General features: G+C 46.2%; 1 protein-coding gene across 1 annotated transcript in view; it reads left to right on the top strand.

The window, feature by feature from the left end:
- Positions 1 to 8,950: 8,950 nt before the first annotated feature.
- Grip (Glutamate receptor interacting protein) overlaps positions 8,951 to 15,450 on the top strand; it is a 168,864-nt gene continuing 162,364 nt past the window's right edge. Inside the window, exon 1 of the mRNA XM_077690252.1 lies at positions 8,951 to 9,520. Coding sequence (XP_077546378.1) covers positions 9,472 to 9,520 — 49 coding nt within the window. The 5' untranslated portion in view covers positions 8,951 to 9,471. The remainder of the gene's footprint in view (positions 9,521 to 15,450) is intronic.

Below are 15,450 nucleotides of genomic sequence, written 5' to 3'. Positions count from 1 at the left end.
TACTATCACTGATTTGTTATATAACATTCTGGTGATAATATGTCGCTAAGAAACAAAATAATGAACACTTATAGGTTGTCTGAATGCTACAAATATCGCAGCTAATATTTAACAAATCAACAGAGGTTTTTTTGGGAAGGCCGCATAACCAACTGCTCGCCTAAAATAACGCAGAATTTCGAACAAGAACATCTGTAATAAATAGGTACAAATTCCGTGCTTGTAACCACCCCGTAAACAACGCCCGCAGCTTAAAGCGCTCGCCGAAACGAAACGACCTGTACCGAACCGCCCTGTACCGAAATGTCCTGTACCGAAACGCCCGTGTCCCGAAACGCCCGTGTACCGAAACGCCCGTGCACCGAAAAGACCGTACCGAAACGCCCTGTACCGAAACGTCCTGTACCGAAAAGACCGGAGCCGACGGCACCTACTGTCGAGACGGCGCACAGCGCAGGCGCGGCCAACCAGGGGTGCATGCATGCCACTACCACTCGCTCCGTCGCGGCTGCTTCTTGCTTCGATAAACCAGCGCCCGGAGAACCACGCCGCGCAGTTAGGCTAACACTGGCGCGCACCGCCCTATCATTGAAAACGCTGCGACTCACCTGATATGCGGCAGTGGTGCTACGCTGTCACACACAGCGTGCTGTGGCTGCGTTGTGCTCGTAGCCTTTTTTTATTCTTTGGTATCACAAGGTCGTAGCGGGAAAGCAGTGCAGTAAATACATCCCAACAAAATGGCAAGCAACGTGGGTGCTTTCTATTAGCTCACGATTGTGTGCGGGCTGTTTTGCTTGTTTTGATATAGTTGCACCTGCTGCAGGGAAAACTTGTCCCCTGATGAAACAGGCTTCCTATTACATTTCAATGAATCCTATCCCATTCAACTGCCACAACCCCTTACTCCGAGTCACTAAATCCCGCAGTTGTTCACATCACACCTTGTTATAGCACTTAGATTTTCGCGAAGGACACCCACCGAATCAAGCATAGCAGCTTATTCGTATGTGCGGGCTTGGGACAGAATATATAATCCATAAATTGAACACCTGAAAAAGGAATACAACACGGCTGATTGGCCAGGTGAAACACAGTATATCTTTTTTTTTTTTAGCATTTAATAACTGCTTCGAAATTATCAAAGCCAAAAGGAAAAAAGTAGTGGCGTATCTGCTCCTTTCGTTGCAAATTCCGTCAAAAGACGATAGTCTTTGTAGACATTTGCCAAGGAAATGCCCCCTTTTGATTTCCCGTTCAACTCTCATGCTGTTCCTGCACCGTCTCGCTCATCCCAAGGTAAACACACCAAGAGTTTGCTCACGGCCATTTGAATTCACCGCATTCCACTGCTACAGGCCGGGTTCCTCGATGCCAGCACAGCAGTACGATGGTGACGCGCGTGAATCGAAGCGGCCGATTTCAAGGTTTGTAGCACCGCGTGGCCGTGCTCCACGTGCGTTCCAAGCAGAACGTATAACCTAGCTAGTGGAACAACCGATTTAGCCCTGGCCAATCCCCCTTGTGGGTCCGTGTGAAAATCTTTGAGGGCATCATCATCATCATCTCTCATTGCTGTTGTCGCGTGATTTTTCACATGCCACCTGGAAGTGGCGCAGGCAACAGCAGGCGGTGGTTTTCTGCACTAGATGTAGAATATCATTTGCTATCGAAAAACCAAGCATCCATGAATTTTAAATACGATAGCTTTTCTTGGGCGACTTCAACCCATAAATTTTGGTCTGTCTGTATGTCTGTCTGTATGCCGTCTGTCTGATACTGCGCAATAGTCTTATATACTCACAACCAAATTTGAGCGTCTAAGCCCGGTTTATATGTTCATACTTGCCAACTTTGTTGAACATGAACAAGACCTTACGCAAATATAAGACCGAAACTAATACACAAGAGATATTTGCAGTGTTCCTTTATTTAAAAAAAATCATGGATGCATGGTTTTTCGATAGAAACGATATTCTACATGTAGTGCAGAAAACCGCCGCCTGCTGTTGCCCGCGCCACCTCCTGGCGGCATATGAGAAATCACGCGGCAACAGCAACGAAAGGCTCCACTAGCTAGGTTCCACTTCTGCTTGGAACGCACGTGGAGCACGGCAACGCGGTTCTATAAACCTTGAAGTCGGCCGCCTCGATTCACACGCGTCTCCGCAGTACTGCAGCGCTGGCATCGAGGAACCTGGCCTGCAACAGTGGACCGCGGTAAATTCAAATCGCCTTGAGCAAACCTTTAGTGTGTTTACCTTGGGATGAGCGCGGCGGTGCAGGAACAGCATGAGAGGTGAGCGGAAAAGCAAAGGGGGGCATTCCCTTTGCAAATGTCTATAAAGACTACCGTCTTTTGACGACATTTGCTATGAAACAAGCTGATACGCCGCCAGTTTTTTTTTTTTTAACGGAACACTGTAAATATCCCTTGTGAACTAATTTCCTGTGTTATATTTGCGTAATGTCTTGTTCTTGTTCAACAAAGTTGACAAGCATGAACCTATAAACCAGGCTTAGATGTTTACCTTTGGCTGTGAGTATATATGACTATTGCGCAGTATCCCTTTTACTTTGGCCGGGAGGCTGAATCGAGTCACAGACAGACAGACAGACAGACCAAAATTTCTGTGTTTAAGTAGCCCAAGAAAGACTATCGTCTTTAAAAATGGCGGCCCACTAAATCATTGATAACATGAATGCATCCAGCGAAGCTGACGTGCCCACGTTGCTTTATTTCTCAGTTTAATAAACTGAAGTTATTAAGATGTAGGATATATGAAAGAACGGCTTACAATTTTTTTCCTACTTTTACGAATGTATTAACCACATTAACTCGAGCATTGAAACGCAATCATTTCTAGTCGGCAATTAGCCTACTTTTGCGTGATTGATGAAACTTGGAATTATTACAGAATTACCTGAGCAGGCAGAAATGAGGATGCTGTAAAGAAATTTTCACAGGGTTTCGGTGAACCTAGTGAGGCTGCTCCAACAGGCTCGGAAGCCGTACTTTTTTTATAGTTTGCGGCAGGGTATTAAAAAAAAGGAATTTGGGAGTGTTGCGGAGGACCCACGGAGTCTGAAGTGTCGTCGCGGACTTCTTTTTGTAAGGGGACCCCCATATGATAACGACGACCCTGTGCAATGCTTTGCAATTACGGGCTTTTTTGAAGTATACCGTCGTTTGTTTGCAGGATGCCGTCGACCATAAGCTAGTAATCTTTTTATCTTCAATCATCGACTGACCGATCCACCTTTAGATCAAATCCTTCAATTTCAGCTCGTGTCAAAGTGCACGAGAACTGTCAATAATATTTTCAAGTGCAAATAAATCTCATTGAGGAATGTAGTTTGCATGCGTTTCAATGGTCGCTGGGCATTAAAAGCTCTGTTCAATGGTATCTCATATTGTAATGGAATTTTTGAACACTAAATGTATGTGTGGGTGCCTCGAACTTTAAAAAAAATTGCGAAGTTGGATTTTTCAGAGCAATCGCGAAATGGCACATTTGTCGCATAAGGCAAGCGAAGTTTCATAAAGCAATGTAGCAAAAACCTAAACACAGCAGCATTTGTCAAAACCTTAGCATGTAAGGTAAGCATGAATAATTTTTAAAGTTTTCAAGCTCGCTTAAATTGTCAGGGCGCTATAGTTTCGCTACTATTCTCAAACCCGGCATAGGTGGTGTTTTGTCTTATTTTCTTCGATTCCACAGTGATTTTTTAGATGCGAAGCATCTCATGCTCGGAGCTGCGTCCCTCCCTCCCTTGTCCGCCGTCCGCACTATACTGCGCATGCGCGTCTCTTCAGCCCGTCAGCGTTTGCGCTGACGTCAGCGCAGTCCACTATAAAAAGAAATAGTTAGGAGGCGCCCGGTTTCAATCCCACGACTCTCTAGCCGCAACGGGAGGTACGTGGCGCTCTTCCCACTGCGCTATAAACCGAGAAGGGAGCATGTTATACGAACGCGCCTTATGTCCTTCACTCATTAAACTACGTCAAGAAGCTACTGATATAACGAAGGCACGCGAAGCTGAACGTCAACGGAAACGACGACCTGAAAATTATTGGGAACTTCATGACCCCATGGCTGCTTCGCATACTACTCAGGATTTCCCTACGGGAAGATTGTAATTTTTTTTCTTCTTCATGTTCTGTTTTAATATATGACGCGGGGAGGTGCAAAAATAGAAAAGAAAGCTTTAAGCACGACATCATCATTAGCGCGCCAACTCTGCCAGCGGAGCAGCGTTGCCGCCGATTGCGCTAGCGTTTCCACAGAAGGTGTCTTCACAAGCAGACGGCAAAATAGAAGCGAGGCTCCCCTGGCGTCAATTTACCGGAGCGTTATGCAATCGCGAAGCGACGATAGCGGCATATGTGATGTGCTGCTAGGCGGCGCCTGCGCTGTGCGCAGTCTCGACAGCAGGCGCCGCGCAACCAGACGACGCAGCGATTAGTTCTGGCCTCGGCTCCCAGGTACGTAATACTTCAGCTCTCGAATGTACGTTACTTTATAGTCTTCGTTAAAACAAAACAAATGGCAAAACAAAAAACGTCGAATTTCGGCGGCCCTTTGTCAAGGGGTCCGTCATTAAACATATTGATCGCGTATTCAACACTAAGTTGGCTAAATTAATCGTCATCCAGTTTTAGGTGCAGATCCTTTGCGATAAACCATGGTTTTCCCGTTAAAAGCGATTGGGTCTAACAGTAAGTATCACTAGCTCCTCCGAAAAAGCAGAGCACCTTCGTTAAAGCCCCGCTTTCCTCCCAAAAATAAGTGAAACAGCGCCGTTGCATTTCCGGCCCATCAAGATTAATTACAGCGCGGCATAATGCTCGTCGGCGAAGTAAATTTCGTGTCACCATCCTGACTTGTACGATCACCGCACCATTCCCCACGTTTGTAGAAAGGTGTTAACGACGACAGAAAAACGCGCTGTAAATTCCGGTGTTTCGCGAGCCATTACGAAGGAAAAAAGGTTGTTATTTCATCCATAGGATACGCAGTTGGCCCTACTGACGATATTTCAAAACACCTGCGACGCAGCAAACGATCGACGGTATGCAGTGCTTTTTGACAACTTGAGCCACTGCGCCAGGAATTGTTTAGCCAAGGAATCCCGGACAAAGGATGCCTTTAACGGGGCGAGGCCCATAACATCAGCCTCTGCTCCAAAAATAAACTCTCTGTCTCTCTCTCTCTCTCTCTCTCTCTCTCTCTCTCTCTCTCTCTCTCTATATATATATATATATATATATATATATATATATATATATATATATATATATATATATATATATATATATATTTCCCTCGTCTATCTATCTATCTATCACTCTCTCTCTCTCTCTCTGCACCTTTTGGGGTACACGCATATTCTGCGCGAATCGTATGCATTTAGTTTGTCCTATAACCTGAATCGGTGTTTATGTATTAGTGCATTGCATGGGTCCACTCAGCATTGCTAAGGGCTTTCTGACCCCAATGTTCCTGACTCCAATGTTTTCTCTGTATAAATGCGTGAAATAAAATAATTGAATTCAATTGAATTGAATGCTATTTGATCGTCTAGCTTTTTATTTCTCCTTGTACTTTGCAAGTACAAGGAGAAAGGAGTACTTTGCAAGCACGTGCTTGCAAAGCACGTACGTTCACGTATACCACCGATGGGTGGCTCACTAGTATCAACCAATCAGCTGCGGTTCACTTTGGTGCTCCGTTTCTTTGCCGCGTGAAGCGCCAGATTTGAATTTTCGTTTTCAAAAGTTCGTCGATTTTATCGACGAGGAGGGCGACAATGAGGCCGGCGAGAGGCGCCTCGGTTTTCGGCGGTGGTCCTTATAATAACCTGCTTCAGTCATCTTCCTTTCGCCTCAGTGCTGGCTCCATGGTTACCTGGAGAAGAAGAATGTGGCTCGGGGTGCAAGGAATGACGAATTCGATTCACTACTATGTCGTCATGTTTTAGGACAGTGGTTATCAAATCAGGGTTTACGGACCCCAAAAGTCCACCCGGGCATTTAGGGGGTCCGCGAAGCCCTCCCCAAACCTCTCTCATCCCCCAACCCACTACTTCCACCTTATTGCGAAACTTTGCAGGAAATGCAAAAAGGGGGCTTACCTACTTTCTCCGCGTAGCCCATGTTATAACGTCGGCGTTCTGCACGACATGCCAGCTGTGGGAAAAAGCCGACCACACAAAAGGCTGAGTGACTTGTAGCTTCGAAAGCAAATTATTTGACAGTGTGTCACGCATAAGCATAAAAATGGCGTTTTCTCATGTTCTAATGCGCGTGTCAAAGAAAGCGCGTCATCCCTATTTCATATTTGCCGCGCTTTCGAGGCGCTTTTTCAAAGAAAGTGCTACGAGTTGTGCCGCGCCTCCGCCAGATGGCGCCACGGGTCCCGCGACCGAGAGAAGACGCAGTGAAACATCCCCCTCGCGAGGGCCACGATCAAATGCAGAGCATTTCCGGGGGCGCACGACGTTAAGTAGTTTGCGTTGCGTTAATGTTGTTGCACTTGTGGCAACTGCTGACGAGAGAGCGCTCGTCAGCAGTAATTTGAATGAGTCAACGATATAAGGCGCGTCCGTAGCGTCCCATTCTGTGTCGGCTTTGTGGCGCAGTGGGTAGAGCACCATGTACGTTGCGTTCCGCCCACAGGGTCGAGGGATCGAAACCGGGCGCCGGATAGTATTTTTTTTATAGTAGGGAGGGGTGCGGTGCGGACTACGGACGTCAACGCGGGTGACATCGTGAGTTACTGAAATGCTCTGCATTTAAAAATCCGACAAAAAATACGGGCAATGAATACGTATGTTGGTGACTTTAGCTGCGTGTGCGAATTTTTCACAGCGAAGCTGTTTAGCAAATCGTAATTTTTCTTGTCCGCACATACAAATACCAAGAAATTGCCGAGCGCGCGCATGTGAGCGCGGGCCCAGCGGCGACCGCCCAGCGACCCCTGCGCATCTTTGTCAAGCCGAACGTACCCGGGAGCTTGGTTAAGATTGCGGCGACCGCTTAGTTAAAAAACCAGAAACGCCGAGCACTCGTGTGTGCGTGCCGGCGCACGTTCGTCAAGCCAAGCATACACACTTAGAGGAGATTGGCAAAGACTGGCCGAAAAAAAAAAACTCCAGCTTCGGCCCAATCGTGGCAACACTTGGTAACACAATCGTGGCAATCGTGGCTCGGAATAAGGAAGACGCGTCCTAGCGTACGCCCTTCCAAGGTGATGTCTAATGACTACCCCTTTCAAGGAAACGAAGGAAGCTCGCACTTATAGCCACAATGATGGAGTGAAGGTCCTTGCGGCAGCGAAGAAGAAGCAAATCGGCTGCAATCGCGGACTTACACCGTCGTGATGGTGGTGAAGGTTGCGTACAGCTTCGCTACCTTCAAGTCTTACGCGTTACTGTGAGCTTCCTTCATTTTTTTTTTTTACATTACGGCTCGGATCCATATAGTTCACTGTGGGGTCCCCCATCACTTTTTCAAACCCTAAAGGGGTGCCCGGCACACTCCTGGCAAACTCATGCTTGCCCTTGACTGCGTTGCGCATGCGCCGACAAACCATCCACAGTGTCGACTGCGCCAACTGTAGTGCCGCCAGTGATGTTCAGTGACAAAATGACTGCTCCCACATCATCCTCATCATCATCATAATCATAATAATCATTATCATCATCACCATCATCATCATCGTCCTATCTACGCCCGCTGCAGGGCAAAGGCATCTCCCATTTATGCTCCCGCATCGCATAAGGTTAAAAGGCCTGAAGGGCCCAGTGACTGCATTCGCATGATGATGATGATAATGACGATTGGATTCTGATGGGCTGCTTTTGTTATATAGAAATCAGACGTGCGGCCCTGTGTCATTTCATCTTGTACGCTCGTACACTGGTCCTCCAGAGTATGCCATTCTTGTTTTGCATTTGCCATAAGCGGAATGTCTAAAGAGCTAATTTGAGTTGTGTACAGGTGGGAATTGTTATATTTTTCTCCGCCAGTAGTCTAATCCCAGTTTAGTCAATCCTACGGCTTTCCAGATTAAAATCAAACAATTGAAGCCGGCACCGGTGTTAACTAAAGTAAACGTACAGATGCAAAAAAAATATTTCAAAATCTTCATAATTCTCGAATCGTTCACAAAAACTCGGCTGAAAGGACGGGCTAAAATGTTTACACGGCTGCGTAGTTTCAGGTAGCGTCACAAGGAAATAACGAAAAAATAAACTATGGAAACAGTGTACACAAAAGTAACGTAATCACAAATTTGTGTAGGCATTTCTCGGCAGCCGCTGGTGCATTATTTCTTTATGTTAGCTTACACTCTCTTTCCGTGTCCAAATTTAACAAAAGGAACAGACTTTCACCGCCTTTTGCGCAGTAACTTCCGGCCTATTGAAATGCGTCACCCGTTCGGCCCTCCAGCGTTAACGAAGTGGCATCAGATGTGTCCTGTCGGTTTGTTCAAGACCACAGGCGAACAAACCAAAACAAGAGGCGGAGGCGAACCACCGCCACTGCACTAGTGGCTGCCTACTTCCCCCCACACACAAGGGTCGGGTGTCGGGGCAGCTCGAAGAAAGGACAAAGTAAGGGGGAGGAAGTCCTATCTTTCTTTCTCTTTTCAGATTACTTCATTCCGCGGGGCAATTTTATTTTTAAACACCTACGAGGGTGGCGGCACTCGCAAATGTTGGACCGGTGCCCGCGCACCTTCGGTCGGTGGGGGCCCCCAGGGTGGGAACCTCGCCGCGCGCTTTTTATTTACGGCACGCGCGCCGGCGGGGGAACCCTGCGTTGCCGCCGCCCGGCCAATGGGGAGGCGAGCGTCGTTCCCGTTTCCATGGTAACTGCTTTTATTTTGGACGCGCTCCCTTCCCGCCCTCCCTTCCGTTCGTCCGTCTAGCAGACGGTCCCCTCCGGGCTTTAGCAGACGACGCGGCGAACGCGAACCTCGGCGGATCGTCTGCGCCGCGCACTTTCAATTAGGCCACTTATTGGTTCCTGACCCGGAGCGTTCGCTTCGTGAACGGTGACGTCACGACTTAGAAACGTCGTATTTAGTGTGTTATTTTTCATTACTTCTCCAGTGCCAACTTCACAACTGCTTTCTGGATACGAAAGATAACCGTTGAGGAGTTTTGTGTTTTCGCAGGCACTATACGCAACGGCGCGAGAACGTTGGTGTGGAGTTACTACCGCCAAAGCTCAGCGCCGCAGGATTTCGTCACTCGAAGGGAAGAGAAATGGCCGACTGTTACGGTGCGGTTGCCGGTGAAGACACGCTCAAGAGTGAAGTGTCGTGGGTGTTTTGTGCACGTGTTTGGTTACGACTCTGAAGACGGACCGGGCTATCGATTCCGTTTCAGACAGAGCGCCCGCGGAAGAGTGACACACCGGATAAAGTCGTCACGGCGTACTGCCGCGCAAACTGAAACAGGATGCCTTCCTGGGGATCCGGTTGCTTGAGGAACTCCCAAAAGCATCAACGTAAGCTCACTACTTTTCTTTGATTTAAGCTTAGATGATACCGTTTCTTCCTCGGTGTTGGAAACACGGTCTGCTCATAATTTAGTTCCCGCAAACATTACCAGACGAAGAAACAAAAACGTTTCCGCTCTATGCGTGCGCCATGGTATCCCTGTTGCGCAACAAACACGTGGCTCACACGCAGCACGCCTGCGTGATCCAACTCGCGAAATCACATCTCCCGCCATCGCCATTCAAAATATTCCTGGTAATCAGTGAAAAGCAGATAAATTACGTAAGGTTACGCAGTCTGTACATCATGCGAGGGTGAGCTCCACTAAAGATTACGCAAAACATGCAACTCAGTAGAGCGTGCAGTAAGGTAGCCGAACTTCGGCTAACCACGTTGCTTGAATTGCAGCGACTGCACCCCAAAGAAACGCCGATGATGGGAGCTAAACTTTTGCGGCACTTCATTTCTCTGAGCGGGAGTCACAAAATATTATCAAGGTAAAGAAATTAGCCGAACTTTCATTAAAGTGAATAAATATTTTATTTGTACTCAAAAGTAGAAAAATTGCTGCAATTCGACGGAAAATATTTTACAGCCACATCTGAAGCTGGACTTGAAACAAAGTATCGAGACTGCGTTTATGCTTTAATTACTTTTTTATGCGTAACTTCTTTCGTGGTTAACGGCATCATTAAGCACTAAAGAAACACGCCATAGCCAAAACACAGATTGGCCAAAATGTCCTCATAAATAGTTGAATTAGCTATATAAACTATTAATGCCCAATAAAACGTACATTTGGTGCTTTTTTATAGCTAACTGCATGCACAGGTAGGTGTTTAAGTTTCATGCACGCGTTCGCCATTTATCGTATTTGCACATACTGTCCTCACCCTCGGCATGTATATTCTGACAAATGAAACAGTTTTCTTTTACATTCCTATTACATTGCGTTTTACGAGATCCCACTACGCATGGGCAAAACAATACAAAAGAACTTGTTCCAACAACCTGAACTCCCCACGTAAGGTAACTGCAAAGAAAAAAATAAAATAACGCGTTTGAACTTGAAATAAACAGAAACAAATAAAATACGCGTATTATTTTGCGAACTCTGGCTATTTTATTTACTAGGTCTGGCTAAGTCTTATGGCTAAGCTAGACTTATGTGCTAAGTCTGGATAAGTCTGGCTATTTTGCTAAGTTTGGCAAGACTTGCGGTTATAGCCCTACAGTAATCTTACCCTGCAGCGAATCCTTACCATCATTCTTTCTTAAAGTCGTTTTACGTATAATAGTTAAATTATTTGCCTTTCGTTCATATCTTCACGCTCGAGTTTCACTTTATTTCGACTGTAAGAGCAGCCTTTACTAATGAGTGCGCATGAAGTGAATATGGTGAAAGCAAATTGCGTAGATTCAAGTCGTAATTGGTGTTCTCCCGTAATCATTTCAAATGGGAATAAACCGTTGAGGCGACAAAATTTCAACCAGAACGTAAGACGTTTTGTAGCTTGTATTTTTAATAATCATTTCAAAGGGGAATAAACCGTTGGCCGAGGCGACCAACTTTCAACCAGAACGTAAGATGTTTTGTAGCTTGTATTCCCAAGTTTCTAAGAAAATGTTTGTCACGTAATCAACAAAGCAAAATGACAAGTCAGTACTGGCAACAAGAGCACCTTACACACCTCCAGCCTATATGCATTCAGCCTCAATTCATGTACCGTCGCCTTATACTTCAGAACGGAAAATATCGTACACAAACGGCGGAAACGCGAGTTGTATACAGCTCTATACAAGGTACCCCAGCTATCATGCAGCAAGATTTTAAAAACAGAGCAATGGAGTTACTCGGAGGAAACTTAGTGCATAATGTTTCCAGTACGGCGGAGTAGCGGCTTGTAGTTTTTTCGTTAATGAAATTCAATTACCTACTTGTAATTAATTATCCAACTCGAGAAGTACTGTCCTAATCATGAAAGTGCCAATGAAGCACTTGTAGGTACCTCCTGGGGGCCTCTAACTGCGATATTTTCAGCGACGAACTAATTGTGTACTCATTTATTTTGACTGATAAAGAAACCCCGCGATATATGAAAAATGCCACGTGACGGAGCGCCCACCCGCTTCATAAAGCAATACCCTCAAACGAGCTTATTTAAAGCAGCTGCTTTGCCTGTCATATGCCGAAGAGACAGCGCATCACCTTGATAATGACATGCATAGAAGGAGCAGCAACAGCAAGATTCGCGGGAAGCGTGTGGCAGATAAAGCACAAACTCGGTCGCGATTTCTTCTGGGTGTTTTTTTTTCTTTATTTCATTCTGGCGAACTCAGAGGCAGCGTGTTCGAGGGCACTGCTTTGTGATGTGGGCTGGAGCGCCGTCACGTGGTATTTTTCATATTTCGCGGGTTTCTTCGTCAGTCAAAATAAATGAGTACGCAATTAGTTCTTCGCTTAAAATACCGCAGTTAGATTCCTCTAGTGGGTACCTACAAGTGCCTCATTGACACTTTCATGAATAGGGCAGTACTTCTCGAGTTTGATAGTTAATTACAATTAGGTAATTGAATTTCATAACGAAAAAAAATACTGGCCGCTACTCCACTGTACTGGAAACAATGTGCACTAGGTTTTCGTCGAGCAACGCCATTGCTCGTTTTTAAAATCTTTGTGCATGATAGCTGGGACTCCCTGTACATACCTAGAACAAAACTGTTTGTGGCAGTTCTTCAACCTATAGTTTCGTGTTCTTGGGAAGCCGTCGCCTGCGTCTGCGACTCTTTTCTACAACATTTCCAGATTGCAACCAAACGAACAATGACGGATGTCAAGCTGCCCCGGGGCCTGTGGCTGCCCTTCGAATGGGTTTATAGTATTTAGCCGTTCAGTCTAAGTTAGTATACTCGTCAATTCGAACTTCAATAATTCGAAGTTACGGATGATTAGAACTGCACTATTCGGTCCCGCCAAGTCCTCATAGGAGTGTATGTATTAAGATGGCCGTTAATTTGAACCAGAGTTGGTTCCGTCTCGCATAATTCAAACTACGCCACACCGCGCCGTCGCCTTGGCGCCTGGCACGCGACCAGAGAGACGCACCCTATGCTTGAACCCTATCGCTACGTTCTGCACACCCCGTCGCTGCGTTCTACGCACCCTATGGATGCGTGCTACGGACCCTATGGCTGCGTAGAACGAAGTGGGCAAAATAAGGTAAAACCAATCTAAATCCGGCATGGCGGACGTTTTGAAAGACGAATTCTTTGAGAACTACGCGGATGAGGATGCTGTTTACGTGGTGTGCTGACAGAAATCAAATCTCGGGTCAAAAGCGCACAGCCCGTCGCTGCCGATGACTAAACAGTACGAGGACGAAGCGTAGTGCGGCCGTCCGTTCAAAAATCAGAGCCGATGGAAAGCCAACCGCCCCTTCTCCAGTTTTGAAGAAGGCGAAGATGGGACTTCCCGCTACATTAATTTCTTAGAGCAAAAAGTGCTGACTGTCACCCTTAGTCACAAAACGCAGCCGACAATCCCGGACATTTTCAAGTATCAAGGTGTTGACGTGCCCTGCTGCTTCCCCAATTGCCGGGTATTATTGTTATCAAATTTCATTAGATCGAACTTTCATGAATTCGAACTGAGATTCTGAGAATTAACGAGTCTTCACTGTGCTTTCTTTGATGAAGATTAATTCGACAGATTCAACTTTCAGCACCCACCTCTATCGAAACGAACAAATAACAGCTGATGTCAAATAAAAATTGCAAATTCTGGTTCAATATGTTTAAAGAAAATAATTACTATGAGATGAATATTAGTTGTGTACATAGTATGCGCTTTATTACCTTGTGTTTGGCGCATTATAACCGAAAGGTTGCTGCGCCATTAAACCTCAACTTCATCATTATTACCATACAGGTAACAGTTGTCAATAGCGATAATTAGATGCTGCCCGCTTTTCTCCAAGCTTGTTGTCTGGAATCCTCTTAGCTATCTAACGCAAACTTCTTTTTTTTTTCCGAGAGGTCATTAGGCTTCATTATCTCTGAGCATGGTCTCAAAAGAAAAGCTGTCATCGCGGGAGCCGTCAAACCGGGCCTTAAATAACGTGACAGCTGCATAATTATTTAGCTCACGTCGTGTCTGTGTCCGACGGTTTAACTAGGCGAATTAGCCGCTTTCTAGAACGCTCGTCGGTGAAGATGACCCGAGGGAAGGAAACGCGGGGTTTTACCGCGCTCGTTGAAAGACATCGTGTGAGGAAAAACGGCTTTTGGAACTCTCAGGGGTACACGACACCAGCGGATTAAAGGGGGGAAAAAAAAAAACAGGGAAACGTCTAGAAGACGTCTTCTATGGATCAAATTAAGGGAAGACATGAAGTTCGGCAACACAGTGTGCGGGATAGGCGACAGGTGCGTGTAGCACGACGGATAAATCGTAGGAAGTGACGACGGCAAGCAGGGAAGAGGCCCAAGAGGATTAGAACATCAGCGGGATCGAGCGGGCAGGATGGACGGGGATGGTCGTCGACAAGGAGCGCATCTAGCGCGTGTCATTTTTCTTTTTAATGATGATGATTATTATACTGTGCAGACTTCCGGTTTCGTTCATTTTTGTTTCGTCGCCGTTTTTATTAACTAAGCAAGAGTAAGAAGAAGGGGCTGGAGCAGCTGTTTGTACGTAAAATACTCTTGAAAACTGATTGATTGTGGGGTTTAACGCGCCGACGCAACGCAGGCGATGAAGCGCGCCGTAGTGGAGGGCTCCGGATTAATTTTGATCACCTGGGGATCTTTAACGTGCGCCGAAATCTCGTACACACAGGCGTTTTCGCTTTTGGCCTCCATCAAAAGAGCGGCCGCGGCGGCCGGGAGTCGAACCAATACTCTTGAAAATAACTAGAGCGTCTTGAAAGTGCAAACGCACTCAAACATGGCGAAACAAAGGAATGCGAGAGAGAGAGAGAGAGAGAGGGGGGGGGGGAGGGAGAGAGAGATTTTATTGAAAATATAAAAAGAGCAGAGATGTCGGCCTGATGGTGCAAGCTCGGTCCAGCTCCTTTACCAGGTAAGGGAAAGCGGAAGAAAGATAAAAGATGAACAAGATGGGGTAGAGATGGAGATACGAGTATGTACGAAACAAAGAAAGGTGTGCAAGAGCGTTCAGAATGCATTATCCGCCTATCGAGCCGTGACTAATCCCGCGTGTAGCGTGTAGTGAAGTGGATAATTTGAAGGCAGGCGCGAAGATGAGGGACGGGAGTCAGTTAGATTGCTGAAGCAGGAACTATACAACCATAGGTGTGCGCAGGGTTCTCGATTAAGGAAGGGGAGGGGAGGGGCGAAGTCTTACCGCAGCGCCCCTCCCCCCGGCAAACGCTAGTTTTTGAGAAGCGTAAGAATTTGTAAAGTTAATATTCTCTATTCTCTATTATAAAGTCAATATTCTCTATTTTAATCGAATATTCATCTCTGTGTTCGTAAATAACGCACGTTATTTACGAGGAAAAATGGAAAGAGGACAACCTCCGCAGTAGATGCAAAAATGAAAATTAAGCGATATCGTGTTTCTCACAACGGTCTGCTTCTGGTCCCCGCCTTGCCGGGGATGGAAGTAAACTGCCTTTAAAGGGTAACATAATGGTTCTTTGGCTGCCATTATCGTGAAAAAACAACGCGTGGTCTTAACACAACGGGACAGGTTCGATTGAGGAAAGGTACGGGGCAAATTTGGCGCACCCCCCCCCCCCCCCATAAGATGATTGTTCTTCCAAAAAACGGGGCAGAAACCCTGTAAACCTGTCAAGTTGCTTCTTAGCAGCTTTTTGTTTCTGTCCTTATTATTTCAACTTTGTACGAGATTACAATGCTGAATAAATTAACTTTGAACTTTGAATGATTAGGGGGGCGGCCGCCCCCCCCCCCC

The sequence above is a fragment of the Haemaphysalis longicornis genome, unplaced genomic scaffold, assembly GCF_048455015.1.
Source record: "Haemaphysalis longicornis isolate Haplotype H1 unplaced genomic scaffold, Haemaphysalis longicornis Haplotype H1 scaffold_10, whole genome shotgun sequence".
Lineage (NCBI taxonomy): Eukaryota > Metazoa > Arthropoda > Arachnida > Ixodida > Ixodidae > Haemaphysalis > Haemaphysalis longicornis.
The sequence above is the reverse complement of the archived record's forward strand: the minus strand, read 5'-3'. Positions and strand labels throughout refer to the sequence as shown.